Consider the following 22,999-nt stretch of genomic DNA (forward strand, 5'->3'; position numbering starts at 1 on the left):
TGTATGTTTAAAGAGATCGTTACTTGAAAGATGATTAAGGATTCAGAGATTTACTGCTCATTCATTTCTTTAAAAGCCAGAGTTACAGCCAGTAAAAACAAGAAATCAGGACTCACACGTACATGCAGCACCTCCATGTGCAAGCAGTTACAACCCCAGGAAATGCAGTGAGGTACTTTATATGTATGTAATTATACTTAGTAAGGTATGGAAGTCGTTACAAACAGGACATTGTTTAACTCAGCTGCTGCAGTTATGGCTGCACAACGCTACTGACAAGACAACAACACAAGTAGCTCAGATCCACAATCCATAAACCAAGACACGATCACAGCTTGATCCTACTGAACCACGGTGGGGGCTCTCACAACCACCTACCAAAAACCTAACTAAAAGAAGGACCAGCACCTTCCAACAAGCAGCCATTCAGTACCTGCCTGATGATCTCAGTGCAAAGTAAGTTAAACAACCCTGAAACTGAGCAGATATAGCCTAGCTACTAGCAGTCAACTGAGCAGATATAGCCTAGCTACTAGCAGTCAACTGAGCAGATATAGCCTAGCTACTAGCAGTCAACTGAGCAGCGCAGTCCGTGCCGTTCTGCTTATTCAAACCGGAGCAGGTAGCATAGCTGAGCTTCAGACTCTCCTTGCTCAAAGCCACATCTGCAGCCCGTTAAACGCTACGAGAACGGACGGAACTCGGCCGAGATGAGCAAAGAGCCACCTGAACTTTCCCGCACGTAACCTCTCCCCTCCCGCAGCGCCCACAGTAACCAAAGCCGCACAAAACCGTGGCAGCAAACAGCAGCGCAGCCCCGCGTGTCACAGTCCCCCCACCCCCCCCTCCCAGCCCACAGCCGAAGCACCGACCGAAGCTCGGACAAACCCCAGCCGGGCGCTGCGCTTCCATTCGAGGCACCGCGTAAAGACACCGCGGAACTCCAGCCGTGCCCGGCCGGTCCGCGCAGGGAAGGCCCCGCTCTCCGTACCTCTCGGCCGGGAGGCTGTGCAGAGCGGGGGGCTATTCCATGGAGCCCGCTGCCTTCCACCTCAGGGTGAGGGGAACCAGACCGGGACCCGCCGCCGGCTAACGGTAACGGCTCCGCCGCGGCCAACAGGCCCGGCTCCGGAGCAGCGGGAGAGCCCGGGCCGCGTCGGTTCGACTCACCTGGACAGCAAAGGCCCCTCCTGGCCTCCCCCCCGGGGGGAAGCAGCTGGAGCATGGACGGCCGGAAGGAGCCGGGTCTCCGCCGCGCCCCCGACGCCAGAGAAAATGCCAGCGGAGGCCGCGGGGCTCCGCTGAGCTCCGTCACTTCCGCCGCCGGAGCAGCCGAGCGCCGAGCAGAGCGGCCGCGTCCGACAGCGCCTCCCTGCGGCGGGGAGCGGAGAGCGGCGGGTTGGAGGACTGACCGCCCGTCCGTCGGGATGGAGGGCCAGGCCTGGGCGCCCGAGGCACTGAGGTGGCACAGCAGCGTGGCTGGAGCAGGCGATTTCTGAGCTCCCTCCTCAAGAGCTCCGTGAATGCCTCTGCCCCCCCACCAAACCCACCCTTGAACTTGGAAAACTGTGTTTACGTGCATCTAAGGAGAATCGGTAGCACCCAAGGTCAGGCTGGGTGGGCTCTATGCACTGATGGAGCTGTGGGTGTCCCTGTGTACTGCAGGGAGCGGGACATGAGGGCCTTTAAGGGTTCCTTCTATCTCAGGCTGCTCTGTGATCTGATATCATGCTATGAATTCTGCTTAGCCTCCCAGGCATTGGTGGTGCAGGTAGCAGAGAGCATGAACTCCAGCCATTGCTGCTGGTAGCAGAGAGCATGAACTCCAGGCATTGCTGCTGGAGGCTCCAACCCAGAGATAACTCCAATCTCTGAACCCATACCAACATAAAAACAACCTCCAGAACCCAACAATGTTCTGGCAAAGTCCAGAACCTCCCTCTAAAAGAGAAGGATGTGCTTCAGAGGCACGACTCTATGACACCCACATGTTGTTGCGCACGTGTTAGGACGCCAAAGCAAGGAACAGGCAGTGCAGATTTGGACGGCGTACAAAAAGGCATAACAAGGCAGGCGAGGGCGGTAAGCATCTGCCTGGTGTTTGCGAGGGGAGTGATAGATGGAAAAGAGCTCCAAGTGCTGCAGCTGAAGGAATCAGCAGCCTGGAGGCATTACAGAAGCAAAGAAGAGGAGATTCAGGATGTAGTAGGTGCGATGTAATTAGTAAACGAAGCAGAGACACATTAGTGATCTGTAAATATTTGAATGAAGGGAGAAGACTGGTGATACAGTAATGATTCTAATGGGGTAAAATTAAGACAGGGCATGTTTAAGCTGAGAAACAGGGTGGAAAGCTTTTGAATAGAGAACCCGTAGGCTGGAAAATTGTCTCCCTGAGGAAAGTGGTGAAAGCTTTATTGCCTGAGACTTTAGATGCCAGATTAGGAGAAACACCAGGGGGAAGATTCTGAATTTACAGAGAGAATGAATGGGCTGAAAGATTAAGAGAGGAAGAAGAAAACTGTGTTAGTGATGTCTCCAGGAATGCAAGGAGTACAGACTGGCTCTGCCTTATCCCTCTCAGACTGCTGCGACCTCTGAGTCTCTGTGGGACACCTCTAGAAGTGATTGCTGGGGAAGCACAGGAGTTTCTTTAGCTACAGAAGAGCCTGGAGGCACAGCCTGAGCTTCCAGGGGACAGTGACATTGCCTTTGCAACACTTGTGCTTCCCCAAAGACAATTGGAGGAAATTAGCTCAGTGCTTGCCTGAGACATGACAGTGTCTAGAAAACAGTGGGAGTGACCCTGAGCAGTGCTCCCACGTCAAAGTAAAAGCTGTACAGGCAGCTGTTGCAAGTAAATGTTTCCAGTTGTTCTTTTTTTCCCCCCTTATTGGGTTATGCAGCATCCTCAAGCAAGTCATATAATCATAAAATCATATAATGGTTTAGTTCGGAAGGGATTATTAAAGATCATCTAATCCCAAGCCCCTTCCTGTGGGCTGGCTTTCACCCACTAGATCAGACTGCCCAAAGCCCCATCCAGCCTGGTCCTGAGCAACTCCATGGAAGTGGAACCTGCACCTTCTCTGACAGCAGTGCCAGTCCCTCACCGCCCTCTGAGGAAAGAATTTCTTCCTCTCATCTGACCTAAATCTCCCCTATTTTGGTTTAAAGCCACCGTCCCTCATCCTATCACTACCTGCCTATGTAAAAAGTTGATCTCCCTACTGCTTATATTTCCTTAAGTAAGGAAAGGCTGCAGTGATGTCTCACCAGCATCTTCTCCAGACTTAACAATCCAGTTCTTCACCACAGAATCCCCAGGTCCCCCTCCACAGGGCAGTCCTCAGGGAGTTCTTCTCTCAGTCTGTATGCATTTGTGGGATTTCCCTGACCCAAGTGCCTTTGGCCTTGTTGAACCTCATTAGGTTCCCATGGGCCCGGTTTTCCAGCCTGTCCAGGTCCCTCTGGATAACATCCCTTCCTTCTGTTGTTTTGGTGCACCACTCAGCTTGGTACCATCAGTAAACTGCTGAGGATACACTCAGTCCTATCATCTGTGTCACTGATAAAGATGTTGAAGAGCATCAGAACCCTACAGGATACCACTTCCCACTGCCTCCACTCAGACATAGAGCCACTGACCACAACCAATTGTCCGACCAATTTCTTATCCACCAAATAGTACACCCTTCAATCCCGTATCTTTTCAACTTAAGAGATAAGGATGTGATGTGAGACCGTGTCACAGGCCTCGTACAAATCCAGGTGGGCAACATCAGGTGGTGCTCAGCTCAGAGAGAAGGAGCTGCAGGTCTGACTTTAAAAGCACGCTTACTGGTAAAGCCTCAGCTTACTCACTTGGGATTTATTTTGATTTTTTATTTATTATTATATATGTATATTTCTTTTCAAGAGGAATGTTTCTGAATTGGAGGAAGAGGAATCCTCCCAGCCTGGTTCAGAATTGCTTTTAAAAACAGAAATGTTTTTAAAGCCACTTGAAGTTACTGACCGCAACTGCCTGCTCAGAGACAAAGCTGAAGGATTTCCTGCAGTGTGTGAGGCTATGCAGACCAGGATTGCCATTGTTTCAGAGCTGCCCTGTTGTTTAAGAACAAAAAGAGCTCAGAAGTAAAAGATCTTTCCTGGTCCTACTTGGTACTGCATATCATTTAACAAACAAACAAGCGAACAAACAAAACCCCACTTAAGTATATTTACAAGCATGTCGATACATCATGATTTTGTTCATTAGTTCCCAAAATGAAACTGTGTTTCAAGAGAATATCTGAAGTGTTTCAATCCAGACAGTGCAGCATAGAGCCAGCTTCCTCTACAAATATATCCTGAAACTGTTTTAAGATTCTTTAAATTCTTTCTGTGATAACTCCATGTTATTAATCTTTGTTTTTGTGACTGCGTTTCTGGTATGTAAACATTCCCCTTTAAACAGTTCGGAATCACTAAACCAATTTGAAGGTTATGTTGTTGTTGTTTTTTTAACTTCCTAAAGCAATTGTCACTTTGCATATTAGCCTGATGGGAACAGTGTATCACTTTGGGATTTCTTACCCACTTACAGGAGTTCATGCTTGAAGCTGGCCACTGTTTTCACGCTTAGCACATAGTTTTAAATCCTTTTTCTACAGGTGGAATTTGGATCCTCTTATTTCCAAGGGGAAGCAATTGAACACGCTGTGATAAAACACGCGCGTCCTGTGTGGTTGAGCCCCGAAACAGAGAGCAATGAACTGATCTGTCCTGCCTGTGCAGCATCTCACACCATGAGTGGTGGCTGTGGGAACCTCATGAGATGCTTTGAGCAAGCACAGGCATGTGCAGGTGCTAATACACAGCGTCTCCAAAAATAAGGCTCAGAGCAGAGCAGCTGATGTAATCTGAAATTAGGTTGAAGAAGCAAAAGCGTCTGCGGGCCATTGTGTCATTCCCAGTTGGGTAATTATTTCATAATATACAACAGAGAGTTCCAGCTGGCAGCCTCCCTCCCAGCTGTGTGCAGCTCCTCAGCACCCGCTGTGACCTCCATGGAAACACTCAGCATCTGTCAGGGCAGAGGGCAAAGCCCAGAATCAAACATTTAGTCAGCCAAGTGCTCAGACTGGTGTGCTCCTGTCTTGGCAGGACCTTTGTGTTGTGTTCCAGAGCTGACATCCAATCCCCACTTTGGAAATGCTGCACTGCCCTGAGATACCAACAGCGAGGAGGGATGTCTGGTTGTGCTGCAAGGCACCCTGCCCAAGCAAATGTGTAACTGAAGGGCTGAGTAGCCTTACTGACAGCTCATTTGCTGCATAAATCTCATTTATTTGACTTTCCCCGCTCCCATCTAAAGCCAAACTGCAGGACCTGACAACCGGCCCCTGATTCATGCTGCATGCACTGCAGGTGGTTCAACTGTGGCACACAGCTTGCATGCTGTTGCTGGGTATTTTTTCTGCTTACTCTCCCAGCCCTAGGAAGAAACAGACAGCCATCTTTGGACATCTCTGCAGTCCCAAGACTGGCCCTGCTGATCTCTGTTGTTGGGCTCTTTGCTGATGGACAAATGAGTTACAGACTGTAGGTGCAGAGGTGGGGACCTCCACAGCCCCATTTCAAACCTGGTGAGGTATTGCATGGTGCAGTAGTGCTGTGGGAGTGCCACAGCCACAGGAAGTCTACCCAAGCCTTGAGTCATTGTAATACAACACAAAGACCTCAGACAGTGTTAGCTGAGTAAGTCCTGAGGCTTTCATAGACCAACAGGGCTGGTAGCATCCTCAAGCAGTCATCCGTCTTCCTATCTCAAAGCATAATCAACTCTCCTTAGCATTATAAACGCTTAGGCAAAGCATTTCTGATCTTCTCTTAAAAGCCTCAAGTGATTAAGGTTCCTTAATTGTCAGGTCACAACCTCCAGTGCCTTACAATGACTTTCTTGTTAAACAGTTCTCTAACATCTGCCCTTATATGTTCTGATGCCTCAACAAAGACTACATATTTTTTTCCCCATCCCCAAAACCTTACTGGTTACCGTAGTTAGTTTATTTTCCTTCTGAGGAAAACGGAAACCCCAGGTTCTCAGGCAGCTGATGCTGTGACAGTTAATCCCGGCTCTTACGTGTGTAAGCAGTGGAATTCAATGTGTGAAACCGGTACTGTAACCCCTATGAAGGAAATAGTTAACACACTGCCAGGGCCTCTCTGCCTTCTGAGTCAAGAATTACCCCCTCACATCTGACCTAAATCTGCCCTCCTTAGTTTAAAGCCATTTCTCTTTGTCCCACTGCTGTCACTCCGGTATCGGCTGGGATGAAGTATATTTGTACCACATCTGGGGGGGGAAAAAATAAATAAGAAGTTTGAGAAGGAAGAATTTTATTGGAAAAAAATAGGTGACATTTACAAATGCACTGCTACATGAACCACTAAAGAGAAGAGCATGTTTGCTGAAAGGTCACAGGCGTGCCATCCAACCATGATAAGAGTAAGGCAGAAGGCTGCAGAATATACCAAGCCCGAAATGTTTTATTAGTGCAAATAAATAGACAAGAAGGAAATCTGCTATTCAGGCCACTTCAGACGAACTAGAGTCTTTCCATTTCCTTGAAATTATTAGTCATCTCTTCAATACGCTTTGACAACTCTTCCTCCAGGGCATTCTGGCAGGAGAGAAAACCAACAGGGCTTAGTGACTGCAAAGCAGTTTTTATACATACTTCTTACATCTACAACAATCAAACCTTAAGATATTATTAGCACTGATTAACCCAAGCATCGGACTAGTCACCTATGGACAAATCTCCAAACGAAGCACTAAATATGCTCAGTGGCCTTTACACTGTGCCCTAATAGGATATCAGGCATCTTCAAGCTGAACTACAGAGTGCATGCAGCCAGCAACAGCCTGGCATGCTGGTAAGGTGAGCTTGCACTACAAAAACAGAGGAAGTATCTGAGCAGTCCCATCTGAAAATGTACAGGGTATTCAAAAATGTGATTAGAAATCACCTCTGAATGGTGAATACTTACCATTGAATACTTCGTGCTGTGTCTAAGAGCAAGTAAATACTAACACAAGGAAAGAAAGACGGCTTTTATGCGCAAATATGGACCAGCTCACTCTGGAAAGCTTCATACAGACCTTCCAAGCATTGCTAGATTACATATTTCCCAACAATGACTGCAGATTACACATGCGTTTATGAAATGAGCGTTACGTTCTATAGGGAGAAGTCCCTGTTGCAGTCTACAAGGCAGCTGTTCAATAAAACATGGGCCTTACTACACTTCTGAGAATTCAGGAGCAGTACAAGTTCTGGAACTAAAAAGCTGCAACACAGTCGAGTGAATAAACATTCTGACAGATGAAACAGACAAAAATCCAGAGATATACACCCAACCCCCATCATGTCCAACTGCCTCAACACCGTTAGGTATCATTCCTCCAACAGTTCCTCCTACCGATATGCGCTGCTTCTGCCTTACCAGAACAAAATTTCCCTCTAGAGATCATTAAGACTACAATCCGAGGTTGATAAATCCACAAGCAATTAATGCATATAAATTGTCTTAGTATGACAGCACCCATTTAAATATTTGTGAAAGATAAAATCTCTTACCAGTTCTCGTTTTGCTTCTTCAACCATCACTTGTGCAAGGGGAAGACTCTAATGAGAGAAAATGGCATGAAAATCAATATTTCAACTTGAATTACAGAGTTCCTGCATCACTGCAAGACTCTAATTATACGCCACAGGGGAATTTGAGGATAATGAAATCAGTTTTGTGTATGCTTTTCACATACGAAAGGTACTGACATTAAAAGGCTGTTATAAGCTTTGTTTGAACCATCGGATATTTTTCAGAAGTCTGGTAAGGCCTAATATCTTAAAAATTATCCACTTTTCCATATTAGCCAATCCACAGACTAGTTTTTATACGCATCCAGGAATGAATTTTCATGAGCACAATGCACTTTTAGCACAAACCATCCTTCATTCTGTCTGCACCAGAAGCAGGGCATGAAGGCTCTCCCTGTCTCCTCCAACAGGGAGATGGGGGAAGGAGGAATTGGGAGACCTAATGAAATTTGAACATCCTGTTTCGATTGAGATGAGGCAGCTGCTTCTTTGACTACGATGAATTTAAAGGAGAAGCAGTCACACCCTCCTGCTTTCATTCTTTTCGTCATATGAAGATGTGTTCAGGGGCAAGACCTCTATGGAAGGGTAGAAGAGGTAAAGAGAGAAGGGTGGTCCAGCAGACAGGTACCTTAGTTCACAACAGAAATGATGCAATTCATCACAATTTCTGTGCAACTTTCATTAAGGTCCTTTGTTTCTCTGTACCCCTATGCTCCATTTAGAAACACTGGAATAGGCCTTTTTCACCTCTCAGAGTCAAGCCATAACACACGGCCTGGGGCTGTCAGATGAGGAGGTAGCAGGGGCAGTATTAGGTAACTCAAAACTGTGACTATTTTGCTTACTGTTCTATTTACTAAACCCAAAACCCATTCCACTATTTGCTCCACTTTTTACCAAGCCTCGCTGGAATGTCAGAGCCAATCCTTAATAAAAGTAAAGGCAATTTTCCCAAGGAGATCAGAAATATTTGGGTTTAGCTGTCCGAAGCATTTCAGATAGCACGGTACAGATATCACACAAAGCCAAGGCCTTTCCGCACCCCACGAGACTAAGGCTCTGTTTGCCCATGATTTCTTTGAGCCACTATGAAGTTGTTTAGAGAATTGCTCTCAACTGAAAGTCTGTAACACCGGTTCTTATCTGAAGTGGGTAAAATTGTTTTTGCAAAAGGTGCTTTGCAGAGCAGCCTGATTGTAACTCCTGGCATGGTGACCAGCAGCAGAAAAAGCCAGAATTTAAAGCGATGAACAGAAGGACAAGGTCTCTCAAAACAGCAATTCAATCACTTAAAAGAGACTGTAGGCTTTTTTTGTTGTTGTTGTTGTTTTTTGTTTTCCAAAAGGGCTGAATACCCAGGACTCTCAGGGAGAAACCAAGGATGATGATGGAGCAGAGCAAACAGTGTTCATACAAGATGCACTATATGTTTAGGGGACAAAGGCTAATTTGTATTCAGGTATTTCTTCCTAAATTTATACCCTAATATGGTATATATACACCTACAAAATTCTGTTAAACTTGATCATTATATTTTCTAATTTCCAGCTAATTTACCTGGATGCTGAGTTCAACCAGCCAATCTGTTGAGGTCATATTCCTACACATTTTGTTAGAACAAAGTTTATCCGGCAAGCATACAATTATTTTTTGGCTTTGCTTAATCAATAAATAGCCTTCTGTTGAAATAAAGTCTTTAGTTAACACTGTTAATAGATACTTAGCAAGCCTTCTAGACACTCAATGAAGAGCTTCCTTCATATTGTGAAGTCTGTTAAAATTAATTTGATTGCAAATAAAAAAGAAACATGGAAAAAATAATTACAGGAGGTAGATCAAGATAGTACTCAAGTTTCTTCTTCGCTTGCACCGTTTCTTCCTGCACTTCAGCCAGTTCCTGTGAATAGAGCAAAGTAGATTATATTCTATAGTCTTCCTTGCATTTCATTGATTTACACCACTCCTACAGCACTCTGGAATGCAGAGATGTTGCTTACATCTCTTGTGAATCCTTCTCAAAACATACAGAAAACTAAAGACCAACCATTCACTCAGAGATGAGTCAGTTAAACCCAGTGCAAGTTTTACACTGAGGTATTTTCTTTTGCTTTCTGAAAGCACACAGCAATGTTTCTAACAGCAAAACCAACTGATCTCACCTCCCTGAAAGGAGAGGAGGTTTCAAAGGAAGCTCCACTAGGCAAATGACTTTCAGAGTTAACGTCACTGCAGGTCACATAGAAAACAGAGCCAAGAAAGTAGATGCATTCTCATGCTTATGACTTATTTGTGAAAACACAGTTTTGCACATGCTCCAGTAAAAGGAAACCCCCTACACTTGCACCGCTTTGGTCATCCTGTTAACAAAAGGAGGTAGTTTCTCCTAGAGGCTGAAAGTTTATCCCATTTCAAAGCACTTAACTCTTTTCAAATATTCAATATGAAGTAAAAATAATTTTAAAAAAGCATTTAGAATAGAAAGTCATTCATGCTGCCTATTTGAACTGAGTTCTTGGCAAAGCTCGTAGTAACACCAGTGAGTCAAATATGCCCTTTTACTCAAGTTGTAGAAGATGACAGAGGTCAGATAAAGACTAGAAAGTTCCCTATGCCACTTTGTATGTAGAATTCCAACTCAAATGATTTTTGGTTAGTACTATTCTCAAACGCTGAGCAATGCCAACATTGCCACCCAGTGCTGCACTTGAGAATGACACTATTAAAAAAAAAAAAGTAAAAATCAGGGATCCTACTTTCATTGCTCAGGTTAATAGGCAGGAAAAGCTAGAAAAAGAATCGAGGAAGGATTCAAGTTCCTATTACAGTAATAGCAAATAGTGTTAAACAGTGTTGAGCACAAAGCACAAACATGTTACATGTGTACAAATACTTCAGCACAAAGCTGGAGAATAGATTACAGCTCCAGAAGCATTTTTTCTTTTAACAGGTTCTCCTGTTGGGCTTATGATTTAGCCCAAAAAGCTGTGTCTAAAGTCACACGAAAAAGGCACAGAGTGGTTCAGGAGCTAGGATTCAGTCAACCTCCTCCTCTTGTTCAGAAGCATTAGAGGGAAGGTTTACTTTGCACAAACTAGAAGCAATCACCCAGATCACTTTATCTAGTACCTGCAACGCATAGGCAGCTATGTAATGAAATATATTCCACAGAATGTCCACTCTGTCTAGAAAGAACATGGATCATTGTAGAAACCTCCATCTTGTACCTACCTTAGACAGGTTCACCAATGACTCATGCATCAGTGATTCGTGAAACCCAGCGGCAACAAGCTGCTCCTACAAATAGAAAAAGAGCTCATACAAAACTGATCACAAAATGTAACAGAGAGGATAAAGATTTTGCCATCTTGAGTGAAACAGGCAGATAAGAACACAATTTAGTGAGATTACAAATACGTGCCATTTGAATCATAGCTCTACATGTTACATGAAGTCAGTTGCTACTAAAATTTATACCATGAATAACTAATCTTTACAGAAAATTAGTGGGAGAAAAGCACATGGCAAGGTTAGGAAGAGGATTCTCAGTAAAAAGTCTTAACACTAATGCAGTGTTTTCTATCTGGTATTAAGTCAAGATACTGGAAAGCATTCAGGTGAGGTACTGGAACAGGTTTCTCAGTGAGGTGGTGGAGTCACTGTCCCTGGAGGTGCTCAGGAGAAGAGTAGATGTTGCACTGAGTGACAGGGTCTAGAGAGGTCATAGGCACAGGCTGATGGTTAAACTAGATGATCTCAGCGGTCTTTCCAATCTTAATGATTCGATGATAAATAAAGCATTCACGTACCCATCATCATACAGGAAAGGTACATCTTCTGCCTTCAGCATTTAATCATTTATTAATCTCAAAAAATGTCTCAGTTTCAGCACAATTTACCTCAGTGAAGCATATACTCTACTGATAACTTGTCTGTATACCCTTACACTATGGTACATCACAATAAGCATAAAGTAGTCTGAGCTATTAATATTTTCAGTTATAGAAGGAAAAGTATCCTCGCATTTACCATAGGATGTTCTGGAGAAGGGGCATAAAAATAGCTGGAACAATTGAAGTCTGGTAATTTGTCCTATTAGACCAGAAGCCCTAAGTCCAGGAGATTAAGCGGCTCCAGAATGCCCTTAACTACAATTCTGGACCCAACCATGACTGTTGCAACCTGTCACAGCATTATGTTAGATAATTCTTTCTACCTACCTCGGCAGTCTTAATCCTTGATATGATATCTTCAGATTTTCCTTTCAGGAACTGCAGGTCCTGAAGTTTGGTATTGAATTTGGCTTCTTCTACCTCAAGATCTGCCTCTTCTTTTTTCAGATCCCTTGAATAGAAAAGAAGCAAACCCTCACATTCGAAGAGATACCAGTACACACATACCACTTGGTCACCTAAGCTCAAGATGAACTTCTTAATATAACCAACACCAAAAGGAGAAAATGAAGAAAACGTTCACTATCTTGCCGTGAGGTTCCCCAGTGCAAATGTGCAAGGAAATATCCATCCACCTTCAGGATCACAATGGCCACGCTCATACTTAATGCTCTCTAGAGGCTCCTCCTAACCCCTGCCGTTTTGTGATTTGCCTTCAACCTCAGCAGAAAGCGGCGGGTGGAAGATGCCAGCCTGCATCTGAAAACTGCTTGTAAACTATTTCTAGTTTAAAACAGATATATCTGTATCCCAAAACATCACAAAGATCCACAGTATCGCTCACATATTTTCCCTTTTTCATCCATTACTTACATCCGTAACTGATTTTCCAGCTTCAGTGTAGCACTCAGTTTGTTCTTAACGTTGAGCAACTTCTGTTCCAATTCTTTGTTTTTTGTTTCTGCTACAAGAAGCTCCCAATTCCTCTCACTGATGGCATAGAAGTAGCTGGCGAAAAGAGTGGGAAGGAACAACTCAGAATTAGTACTGTTGTTGCTTCCCCTCCCCCTCCCCTTACCACAAAGCACTTGTTTTTCCTCAGGTTATGATATATCTGGTAACCAGCAAGTATTTAAGAAAGAAAAAAAAATGTATATGTTATATCTCTGAAGATATTTGCTTTCTTTAAGTAACAAAATTTTATCCGGAAGAGAAAACAGTCAAGCAACTTAAGCACTGGGAAAGGATAAACAAGACCTGGCATTCTGGAAAATGAAACAACCAGGCCTAAAATAATTACATGCTCCACTCACAGCTTGCCAGACTGCCTATGAGAGAAACTCTATTTAGCCCTTGAAAAATCTATGCCCCTGGTACACAACCACAAGTATCTCAGTCACTTACTCTTCCCAACGGCTCATAATTGCTTGCTCCTCTAGCTCAGGAAAGAACAGTAAGAGCAAAGCTCTGAAACGTGATTAAACAACAAAAACCACTGGGTTTTAAGGCAGATTTTGCCTTCTCCTTACAGACAATGCTCAGAGCACTTCTGTTGTTACAGTTTAAAGCCAGACAGAGAAGCCCTGAAAGAACAGACTAACAGCTGACATTCTTCTGTATCTGAGCCAAGGAAATCTCCGTACACGAACTGAGGCCAGATAACAAACGAAAGAGATAAGCTGAAACGGAATCATTTTCACAGTCCTTGCTTGCCTAAATAGTATGAAAGCTGCTCTAGCTTGCACTACCTAGCATGACAGTCCTGGTAGCAACATTCTACAGCAATTGACCACAAAATTATAGGCTAAGAAGAGATTTAACTGAAGCACCTTTTGGGCTTCAGATGCATTCCCTAATGGAAAGGGCATTGGAGCTGTTAGAGCTTTCTCCCCAGTTTCTGTGCCCTCTAAAGCTGCCCAAGTGGTGCAAATACTGGAATAGGGTCCCCAGGGAGGTGGTTGAATCACCATCCTTGGATGTGTTTAAGAGCCGTTTGGATGTGGTGCTCAGGGATATGATTTAGCAGAGGGTTGTTAGAGTTAGGGTACTGTTCAGGCTGCGATTGGACTTGATGATCTTCAAGGTCTTTTCCAATCTGGGTAATTCTATGATTCTAAGAAAAGATGGGCAAGCAGGATTCCCAGTGTGGAAACTCACTTTGAAATGGCTGAATTGGAAGAAAAAACAAACAGAGGGAAACAGCACAAATCATCAATTCTGCTGCACAGTGGAATAGATAAATTACCTGGTAAGAGAAGTGTCCTTGGTTTCAAGTATCATTGCACTGTCTACCAGAGTTTTAAGGTGGGCACTGCCTTCTTCGGACAGCGCAGATGGTGAAAGATCGAGGGTTTCCGTGAGAATGCTCTGCAGATATTCAGCTTAAAAACAAACAGAACCAAAAAAAAAAAAGATTCATTTTTAATACTGCTGTTCCTTCAGGTTCTAGGTGAGTCTATCCAAAGCTACAACCCAGCTCTGGCCTAGAAATATTGCTTATGTCTCCACTGTTAGGGAAAGAGCCATCACGCTTGTCCTATCAAAACCCTATTAGTAAAGACATTTCCTTGTAGCAGGGCAGCCCCATTTGTAGAAGAGCTTGCGTCCACACCTGTCTATCAGTATTCCCATTGTCTAACAGCCTAAATCAACTAAGTCTCCATCATCATTAATTTGATGGCAAGTCACTGGAAGAGCTGAAGGAAAAAAATAATCAAGCAGGGTTTTAACTTTAACTGACCTTCCGCGTCATATTCCGCTGCTCTTTCCTTCATGTCCTCTATCAGAACTGCAGCATCTCTCTCCCTTTCTTCGCTGTATTCAGCAAGCACGTACAACAGATCGATGGCCTGCCTGCTCTTTTTGAACGGCGGCAAGGCCTGACTTTCAAATACTTTCTTTAGCCATGAAATAACCTGACAGGGGAAACAAAAAACAGGACGAGCCGGGTGTAAAGACAGAAAGCAGCAGATAGACCCTGTAGCTGATAACGCCGTTTCTCTTCCTTGTCGCATCTCCCCCCACCTCCATCCTTACCCGATGCAGCTTCTCCTCCATTGAAACCATCACGGCCGCCACCTCCGGCCTTGAGCCTCCCGCCGCCATCCCGGCATGCCCGGGCGCGCCGCAAGGCTTGCCGGGAGCTGTAGTGTCGCAGAGCCTGCTGGGAGATGTAGTTTCGGGGGGGGGGGGGGGGGGGAGCTCCGCCTGAGGCCGGCTGTCACCCTGAGGTTGGAAACGACCTCAGAAATCATGGAATCCAGCCTCGTTATAAAGCAGGTTCCCGACAGCTGGGCACACGGGTGGGCGTCCTGACAGGCCTTGGATGTCCCCAGATAAGAAACACTTCGTTTTTTATACTTATAGGGTTACTTATAGAGTTACTCTACCTAAGGGTAGCTATTAGGGTCCCACAGCTCAGCCAATAGCTCGCGTATCAGCTTATATTTCTGTCTGGAAATAGACTGTGAGAAACAGTATCAAAAGCCTCGCTGAAACGCAAATTGAACCCCTCGGTGCCCTTACAGCACAAGGAAATCAAGCTCGTTAAACGCGACCTTCCCCATAGGAACCCACTGTGCGATCAATGACCACATCACCCTTCACAGCCTGACCCCCCCACAGCCCCGCTGACCCCCCCACCCCCCATGCCCACTCCAGAGGCGCCTCCCCTCACAGGGCGGCTGGTCGTGCCCGCCTCGTACCGAGCGCGGCGTCCATTGGCGGGGCGGTGAGGCGGGGCGCTGCAGGACAGCCCACCTGCCGGCGGGGAGGAGCGACGCGCCGCCATTTTCTAGCGAGGGCGCTCACCAGGTCGGCCTCGCCTTCCCGCCCGCCTCGCTGTGCTCGCTGCCGCCGCCGCCATGCTGTCCGCCCGCGTGGCCGCCGTCCTCGCCCGCTCCCTGCCGCGGCAGGCCGGCCTGGTGAGCGCGGCTCCTTCACGCTACGGGTGGTGGTGGGGAGGGGGGGGGGCGATTCGCCGCCATCTTGGGGCCGCGGTGACATTGAGGGACCGAGGCCTACCGCGCCCGGAGCTCCCGCTGTGAGACTGCTGCCGGGTTTGGGGTGTTGGTGTGTGTGTTGGGGGTGAGCTTAGCGCTGTGCCCGCTGAGCAGCGGGGGGATCTTCACACGGGCGGGGTGCGGGGCGCTGTGCCCTTTGAAGGTGAGAGCCGCTTCGTGGCTGGATGGCTGCGGTGTGGAGGGCTGGGCGGGGGACCGGCCCTCAGCCGGTGTGCCTCGTGAAGGTGAACGCAGAACCCCCCCCGGCAATGAGGAGCCGTAGAGAAGCCGTGTTAGTGCTGCGCTGCAGAATGGCCGTAACCCTTTAATGCGTCTGTTATTGCAGCCTTTTGCGCGGCTGTGTGCATGCGGCCTGTCTTGCAGAAACCTCGGTTAGGCCGTCCTTGAAAAGGTCAGCCCTCAGCAGGCATCGCTGGGTCTTTCCAAAGAGGGATGCACGCATGTATTCGTGCTCCTGACCTTCTCAGAGTATCCTCTCGGATAAAAAGAGGTGTTGCCTGGGAGCTGCTGGAGTGCTGCAATGGTGACACAGCGCTGCAAAGGAAAACGCAGCTGGTAATTTAGAGCAGGCTCCTTTGCTGTCAGTCCCTGCAGGGGAAGAAAAAGGGCTGGATTGGATGCTGTAGCTGCAGCTTGTTGGCGCTGCAGCAAAATGACTCAAAATGGGGACGGGATAGATATGTAAGCCTTACTATAAAAATTAATATAATCTCCCTTCAAAGCATTGTGTGTGATCAAGGAAATTTCACTGTTACTGAAAAAATTGCTTATTTTAGGTTTCCAGAAATACCCTTGGTGCAGCGTTTGTTGCTTCCAGAAACATCCATGCCTCCAAAATGGGCTTTCAGAAAACTGGTAAGTCTGATGAAGGGTCTATGAAGTCTGTATTAGAAGAGTATTGTCTGGTAGTTCAGTGTGTGAGGTGTGTGTGCCAGCTGATAAATCCACTCGGATGTTTGTGTACTGCATTGGAAAGCAAAATGCCACTTATGGGGTCCCATCCAGAAGGTGTCACTTTAATAGTTGTTTCGAGATATGCGCAAACCAAAAGAATGATCACACGTCAACTTAAATTCCCTGCAAATGTAATTCACCTCAGCCTTTGAGTTCTGCAGAATTGTCCGGAGAGAGAAAGAAAGAAAGATACCTGAAATTCCAGTTACTTTTCTGCTTGGTAGGAATATTAAGGAACAGACAACCTTCTCAGGCTTGCTTGAATTTGACCTTGTGTCCTTGGCTATAATTCTCTTGGCTGACAGCATCTCAGTGAGGCTACAGCGCTGCATAGCAGTGTTTGCTTGTGGCCCACCTGCAGTTTTTGACACTGCTTATAGACTGACTGAGGATACTGTGAAGAAATAATTTTCACAGTGTTCCTTGGGGCATCCTAGCTGAGGAAATAAGCTGAGGCTTGCTACCAGATCGGGGAAGATGGCGAATACCTTTAAACAGTTTATATGAAACAACCTGCTTCTTAAATGTATTAAGTGCCTTTAAAATACACTTGTTTATTGTGTTACTAATGATCTGGCAGTGTTTTGATGTGTCCGGTTCTCTGCCTGTAGAACTAGCATGTCTTCTTTTTTTCAGCTATGCCTGACCTATACAATCTGATGTCCTTCCAGGGAGAAGAATTGCCAAGACTGTAGGGCATTCTGAAGGAAACTGATGACTAAACTAAATGTCTATCACTATTTTGATTGCAGCTGTTTCAGTAATGTTGAGGCTGCTCTTATTAGCTGAGTACATAGAAGCTTTTGCTTGTGTCATGCATTGTATGTAAGGAAAAGCATTACTTGTTTTATAACACAAAAAATAATGTGTTAACTTGTGAACTCGGGGCAAGCTTACTGAATTCATACTGGGCATTAATTCACTGAATCTGGTTTGAAATATCTCCTAGGCACTGCTGAGGTATCCTCTATTCTTGAGGAACGTATTTTGGGAGCTGACACCTCTGCTGAACTTGAGGAGACTGGCCGTGTGCTCTCAATTGGTGATGGTATTGCCCGTGTGTATGGCCTAAGAAATGTCCAAGCAGAAGAAATGGTTGAGTTTTCTTCTGGGCTGAAGGTTAGCTTTCACTAAAGCAAGTTATTTATTGTGGAAGTAGAAAGATGGCTTTTGTAAGAAGAATCTGATACTGTGTTTGGAATGACTCCACACGGAGCTTTTACGGTCTATTATTGTAACTTAAATATTTGATATGTTGAAATAACGCTACAAAAAGCAAATGCTCATTTTGGATTTGTGATGGTTTTCTTTTTGGTATTGCTAACTGCTTTTTGGCCAGCACTTCAGCTTTATTTACTTTCCTCTAGGAAGTATTAATCCAGTGCCAAATTAGCTCTATTGTTTTATTGGACAGGCTTTTCTGATTACTCTTGAGAAAAAGATTCTGTGATAAGTGTACTCTACCACTTGCTGACGTCTTATAGTCTTAAGGGTAGACTGAAGTTAGAAAGCTGACTGCTCCCTGGAGTTCTGCAGTATTTCTTTCAGTTCCTTTTTTAATGCTGTAATTTGCCATATGCAGGTCGTCCTTTTCTCGTGTGGAATTCCTAGGCAAGATAAATTTATTTCAACCCTGATAATCCTTTCAGTTTTCCTGAGCAGGAGTGATGAGTGCTGTAGGTGCAACTAAAAACGTGATAAATTTTAAGGTTTATGCAGGTATTGTTGCCAGTATGGAAGGGTATGCATGCATCAGATGTAAGCAGAACATTGATGATTGTTCTAAATTAGATGGAGATCACCAGTGATCCATGTTAATTGTATCGATACTAAACTGTCAGGAGTTCAGCATAGATGTAGGTATCGTTCTTCTCATGATATCATGATTGTTACCCTAGGGAATGTCCTTGAACTTGGAGCCCGACAACGTTGGTGTTGTCGTGTTTGGTAATGACAGACTGATCAAGGAAGGGGATGTTGTGAAGAGGACTGGTGCCATTGTGGATGTTCCAGTTGGGGAAGAGCTGCTGGGCCGTGTTGTAGATGCCTTGGGCAATCCAATTGATGGGAAGGTAAGTGTAACTGAGTCTAACAACGCTAAATCTTAAGCTTACTTCTGTGTATAGAGATAGCAGTGTGGTTTTTTTTCCCCCCTCCCCCCTCTCTTTTAAGGGTCCTATTACAGCGAAGACACGTAGAAGAGTTGGCTTAAAGGCCCCTGGCATCATTCCCAGAATTTCTGTGCGGGAGCCTATGCAGACTGGTATTAAGGCTGTGGACAGCTTGGTGCCCATTGGTCGTGGCCAGCGTGAGCTGATCATTGGTGACAGGCAGACAGGGTGAGTTAAGTGCTCAGACTAAAAATGTTTCCATAAACAGAGACTTGTGTTCACCTTTGTACACATATGCATTCTGCACATAACGGAGTGGGGACTGGGAGAAAAATGGGAAGCTTAGTTTAACCTACCTCTGTATTATGCAGGAAAACTTCAATTGCCATTGACACAATAATCAACCAGAAACGATTTAATGATGGAACAGATGAGAAAAAGAAGCTGTACTGTATCTATGTTGCCATCGGCCAGAAGAGATCAACTGTTGCTCAGCTGGTGAAGAGGCTCACTGATGCAGGTAACAAGCTTTTTTCTGATGCTTGAGCTTGGCTAATAGTGGCATCTTATTGTTGCACTAAATACTACTGTGAACTCTTCCAATTAAAAATACAGATGGGATTCTTTTGTTACTACATCAGAGAGAACTACTTACTTTTGTGGACAGGGAATCTTCCCAGTTGCTGGGGGAGGGAGTAGGTGGCCTTCTTTTCCCTACAGTGCATTAGAAAACTAGTATGTCAAGCCCTCCAAACTGTTGAATTGCCTCTGAAAAGGTTACCCTCTGTTTTCTTTTATCAGAGTTTAGGAATTTACTATTGACAGTTTTGCAGGCCTGATTTATAAGCTGTGTCCCACAAGTATTGATGAACTTAACGAATGGCAGTTTAGTGAGGGGTCTTGTAACAGAGATTACTTGATAACTTCCTGTCAGAAACAGTAGCATTTTCTGACTAAAGTGGATGCATGTGTAACATATATACATGTCATTGCAAATGTAGCTCAGAAGAAATTAAGTAGCTTACCTCTGGCCTGTTGGTCAAACAGAATCATGGTTGGTAGGGGGGCAGAAAAGAAAGAATATTTCAGTAACCATGAAACATTGTATTGCCTCCTTGCAAAAGCTAAAAAATCAGAGGGGCTGGGCTCTTGAGAGAGATCTAGAGCTCAAGTGTGTCCTACTTGGAGCTTAAACCGCAATTCAAATGAGAATGAAGTCTGCAAGTGCTAGATAGTAGCTGCCATAAATTTACTCCTGAAATTTCCTGATTTAATCAGGCTGATATGTAGGCATGTTTTTCCATGAAGCAGTGTGATGATGCTGTCTGGCTTTGCTTCAGCAACTAGTACTTTGCACATTGCATTTGTTGGTCATTGGCATGATAATTTAACAAACTTATGGTGCTCTCTCTCACATTCTCTCCAGATGCCATGAAGTACACAATTGTGGTGTCTGCAACTGCATCTGATGCTGCGCCCCTTCAGTATCTGGCTCCTTACTCCGGCTGCTCCATGGGGGAATACTTCAGAGACAATGGAAAACATGCGTTGATCATCTATGATGACTTGTCCAAACAGGTCAGGAATCATAGTTTGCAGATGTCATAGTCCAGCACTGGTGCTTAGAGCAGTGTGAGCTCCCCAGGCTTGGAAATTCAAAATTTTAAGTGAGCTGCTGAAATGTGAGAGATTTCTCTGTGTTACTGTGCAGGCTGTTGCCTATCGTCAGATGTCTCTGCTGCTGCGTCGTCCACCTGGCCGTGAAGCCTACCCAGGTGATGTGTTCTACCTGCACTCTCGCCTGCTGGAGAGAGCAGCCAAAATGAACGATTCCTTTGGAGGGGGCTCTCTGACTGCTCTGCCTGTCATTGAGACTCAGGCTGGTGATGTGTCCGCTTACATTCCAACCAATGTCATCTCCATCACTGATGGACAGGTAGGACTTGCTCTTTGTATACCAGTACTTTTGTTTAGCTCACTGGCAGATCTTAAGGGATGTTTATAGGCTTCTGAACAAGCTACTAAGATGATTTTCTCCTGCAGATCTTCTTGGAAACTGAGCTGTTCTACAAAGGTATCCGTCCAGCCATCAACGTTGGTCTGTCTGTATCCCGTGTAGGTTCTGCTGCTCAGACCAGGGCAATGAAACAGGTAAGCATGAAACTGCTGCTCCTTATCGCATCAGAGATGAGTAGCCTGGAAGATGTGCTACCCATTTCATTTTTTCATGAAGAGTTATGAATACAAAGGGAATTAAGTTTAGGGTTCCTAAACATTATGAAGTAAGAACAAACTTATGGGATTGCCTTGATATTTCCATTGCCCGCAGGCAGGGAGCAGGAGGTGGAGAGTGAGGGGAAGACTGTCTGCACAGAGGATTTGTCTGATATGTTTCATTGTGCTGAGCTAGCTAGAGAAAATACTCTCTCCCACTTTTTAATCCCAGTACAGGTTAGAAAGGCCACATCCGGAGTACTTTGTCCAGTCCTGGTCTCTCCAGATTAAAGAAAAAGTAGGGATTTCCTGGAATGAGTCCAGTAGAGGGTGAAAAAGATAATTAAGGTCCTGAAGCATCTCCTCTACGAGGAAGGGCTGAAGGATGTGTTCAGCTGCTCAATCTGGAGAAGAGAAAGCTGAGAGGGGGGATCTTTCCAATGTTTATAAATATCTAAAGTGGAGGGGTCAAGTCGGTGGGTGTGAACTCTTTGGTGTCGAGCAGCAACAGAACAAGGGGCAGTGGACAGAAACTGCAACACAGGAAGTTCTATAGTAATGCAAGGAAGATCAGAGTGACAGAGTATTGGCAAAGGCTGCCCAACGTGCTGGTGGAGTCTGTTTCTCTTGAGGTATTCAAGACCCAGCAGGTAGTCTTTGTGTGTGACCTGCTGCATGAACCTACTTTTGGGGGGGGGTTGGACTCAATGATCTCTGTAGGTTCCTTCCAACTCCTATTCTTTGTGTGAAAGGTACAAAATCAGCTACCAATCTTTCAGGGAGGCATGAAATGTTAAAAGGCCAAACAGTGTGGGACTTCTAGGAGTACAGATAGTTGTCTGTTCAGCTTACTTGTGACAGCTGTCTTCTGAAGATAACCTACTGACTACTAGGTTCAGTGGGTGGAATTCATTGCGACCTGTGTCTTGTAGGTGGCAGGTACCATGAAGCTGGAGCTGGCTCAGTACCGTGAAGTGGCTGCCTTTGCTCAGTTTGGATCTGATTTGGATGCTGCCACACAACAGCTGCTGAATCGTGGTGTGCGTCTGACAGAGCTCCTGAAACAAGGACAGTATGGTCAGTGTCCAGGGTGCGATGCGTCTGCATTTCCCATTTACCTCTTGTGTTGGTCTCTGTGGCATCAGTAAGATGTTCTCTGAACTTTGCAAATGAAAGCTTGGGCTGTGTTGCATGCGTGCAACACAAAGAAAGCCTCTGTGTAATGTTGATGTATTGTGGTAGAAATACTGCTGATGGTAGGAATGTTTTCTTCCATGCAGTTCCCATGGCTATTGAGGAACAGGTTGCGGTCATCTATGCTGGTGTAAGAGGTCACCTGGACAAGCTGGAGCCCAGCAAAATCACTAAATTTGAGAGTGCTTTCCTGGCTCATGTACTGAGCCAGCACCAGGCCCTCCTCTCCACCATCAGGTACGATTTGTTATCTTAGTTCATCCCGAGAGTACTGATATGAGAGCACAGATAGCAATCACTGAACCATGAAGTGAATGTATCCTAGAACACTAGGCCTTCTATGCTGCCTCTGACCGGACGTTAAATCAGCTTGTCCAGCTCAGCAAGGCTCTGCTTTAAGAGTATTTGTTGACAAAATTTAGTTCTTAAACTTCTGTGGAAGGGATGGTAGTAGATTTTTTTTTTTTCCCCTCCTTGGAAATAAATGTGTTGTCAATTCCTGTGTCAGCTTAGTTTTAACTAAACTCCTTTTCTGACAGGACTGAAGGGAAGATCTCCGACCAGACAGAAGCTAAACTGAAGGAAATAGTCACAAATTTCCTGTCTACTTTCGAGGCATAAACTCTCTGTTTGGACAGACCAGGCTGGTTTTGTTGTTAATGTGCTCTGACTCCATCAAAGACCTAAACGTATGTGCAACTTGAATGTACAGATCTCATTGAGAATAAAAGTTTCCATGTAAAAAGGCTTGGATATGCTGTTCTCAATTACTGCTTTTTCTTGGCTGGCTACTTTAACAGTGCACTAGAGGAAAGTTACACTTCTCTGGATGCACTCTTGCTCAAGGAACCCTAAAAAATCAGGGGACGTTTAATTGTTGAGTAGATGAAACTCCATATATAAAAGCTCCCCGTAGGATTATGTGGCTGACTGCAGTTTTCCACTGTGACACCCGTGGTTTG

At 45.2% G+C, this 22,999-nt stretch overlaps 3 protein-coding genes across 7 annotated transcripts in view; 1 reads left to right on the forward strand and 2 right to left on the reverse strand.

The window, feature by feature from the left end:
• ARK2N (arkadia (RNF111) N-terminal like PKA signaling regulator 2N) overlaps nucleotides 1-1,347 on the reverse strand; it is a 43,038-nt gene extending 41,691 nt beyond the window's left edge. For 2 of the 5 annotated variants that reach the window (XM_072359514.1, XM_072359517.1), the window contains exon 1: nucleotides 1,171-1,305. The gene's annotated coding sequence lies outside the window, so the exon portion shown is untranslated. Of the gene's footprint in view, nucleotides 1-991; nucleotides 1,104-1,170 lie in introns of those variants that run through there. The other 3 variants (XM_072359516.1, XM_072359515.1, XM_072359518.1) reach the window with 3 other exon arrangements.
• A 5,022-nt stretch (nucleotides 1,348-6,369) lies between these two features.
• Nucleotides 6,370-15,200, reverse strand: HAUS1 (HAUS augmin like complex subunit 1). The gene is made up of 9 exons (XM_072359959.1): nucleotides 14,579-15,200; nucleotides 14,283-14,457; nucleotides 13,788-13,923; nucleotides 12,416-12,550; nucleotides 11,870-11,993; nucleotides 10,881-10,946; nucleotides 9,478-9,549; nucleotides 7,629-7,676; nucleotides 6,370-6,668 (listed from the first exon to the last, which is right to left on the reverse strand). Exons 1-9 carry the CDS (start codon nucleotides 14,645-14,647, stop codon nucleotides 6,594-6,596), a joined length of 900 nt encoding a protein of 299 aa, XP_072216060.1. The 5' UTR covers nucleotides 14,648-15,200; the 3' UTR covers nucleotides 6,370-6,593.
• A 97-nt stretch (nucleotides 15,201-15,297) lies between these two features.
• On the forward strand, nucleotides 15,298-22,804 carry ATP5F1A (ATP synthase F1 subunit alpha). Its single transcript, XM_072359413.1, has 12 exons — nucleotides 15,298-15,465; nucleotides 16,341-16,419; nucleotides 17,468-17,637; nucleotides 18,417-18,590; nucleotides 18,691-18,857; nucleotides 19,001-19,149; nucleotides 20,056-20,207; nucleotides 20,341-20,565; nucleotides 20,673-20,780; nucleotides 21,776-21,920; nucleotides 22,124-22,274; nucleotides 22,577-22,804. Exons 1-12 carry the CDS (start codon nucleotides 15,406-15,408, stop codon nucleotides 22,656-22,658), a joined length of 1,662 nt encoding a protein of 553 aa, XP_072215514.1. The 5' UTR covers nucleotides 15,298-15,405; the 3' UTR covers nucleotides 22,659-22,804.
• The last annotated feature ends 195 nt before the right edge of the window (nucleotides 22,805-22,999 follow it).

This window comes from Excalfactoria chinensis, chromosome Z, assembly GCF_039878825.1.
Source record: "Excalfactoria chinensis isolate bCotChi1 chromosome Z, bCotChi1.hap2, whole genome shotgun sequence".
NCBI classification, from domain to species: Eukaryota; Metazoa; Chordata; class Aves; order Galliformes; family Phasianidae; genus Excalfactoria; species Excalfactoria chinensis.

Coding starts and splice junctions, on each gene's coding strand:
- HAUS1 (XM_072359959.1), bottom strand. CDS start 14,647: ATGGCGGCGGGAGGCTCAAGGCCGGAGGTGGCGGCCGTGATGGTTTCA. Junction 14,458..14,578: donor TGGAGGAGAAGCTGCATCGG/GTAAGGATGGAG, acceptor TTCCCCTGTCAG/GTTATTTCATGGCTAAAGAA. Junction 10,947..11,869: donor CAAGGATTAAGACTGCCGAG/GTAGGTAGAAAG, acceptor TTCTATTTGTAG/GAGCAGCTTGTTGCCGCTGG.
- ATP5F1A (XM_072359413.1), top strand. CDS start 15,406: ATGCTGTCCGCCCGCGTGGCCGCCGTCCTCGCCCGCTCCCTGCCGCGG. Junction 17,638..18,416: donor AGTTTTCTTCTGGGCTGAAG/GTTAGCTTTCAC, acceptor TTGTTACCCTAG/GGAATGTCCTTGAACTTGGA. Junction 18,591..18,690: donor GCAATCCAATTGATGGGAAG/GTAAGTGTAACT, acceptor CTCTCTTTTAAG/GGTCCTATTACAGCGAAGAC.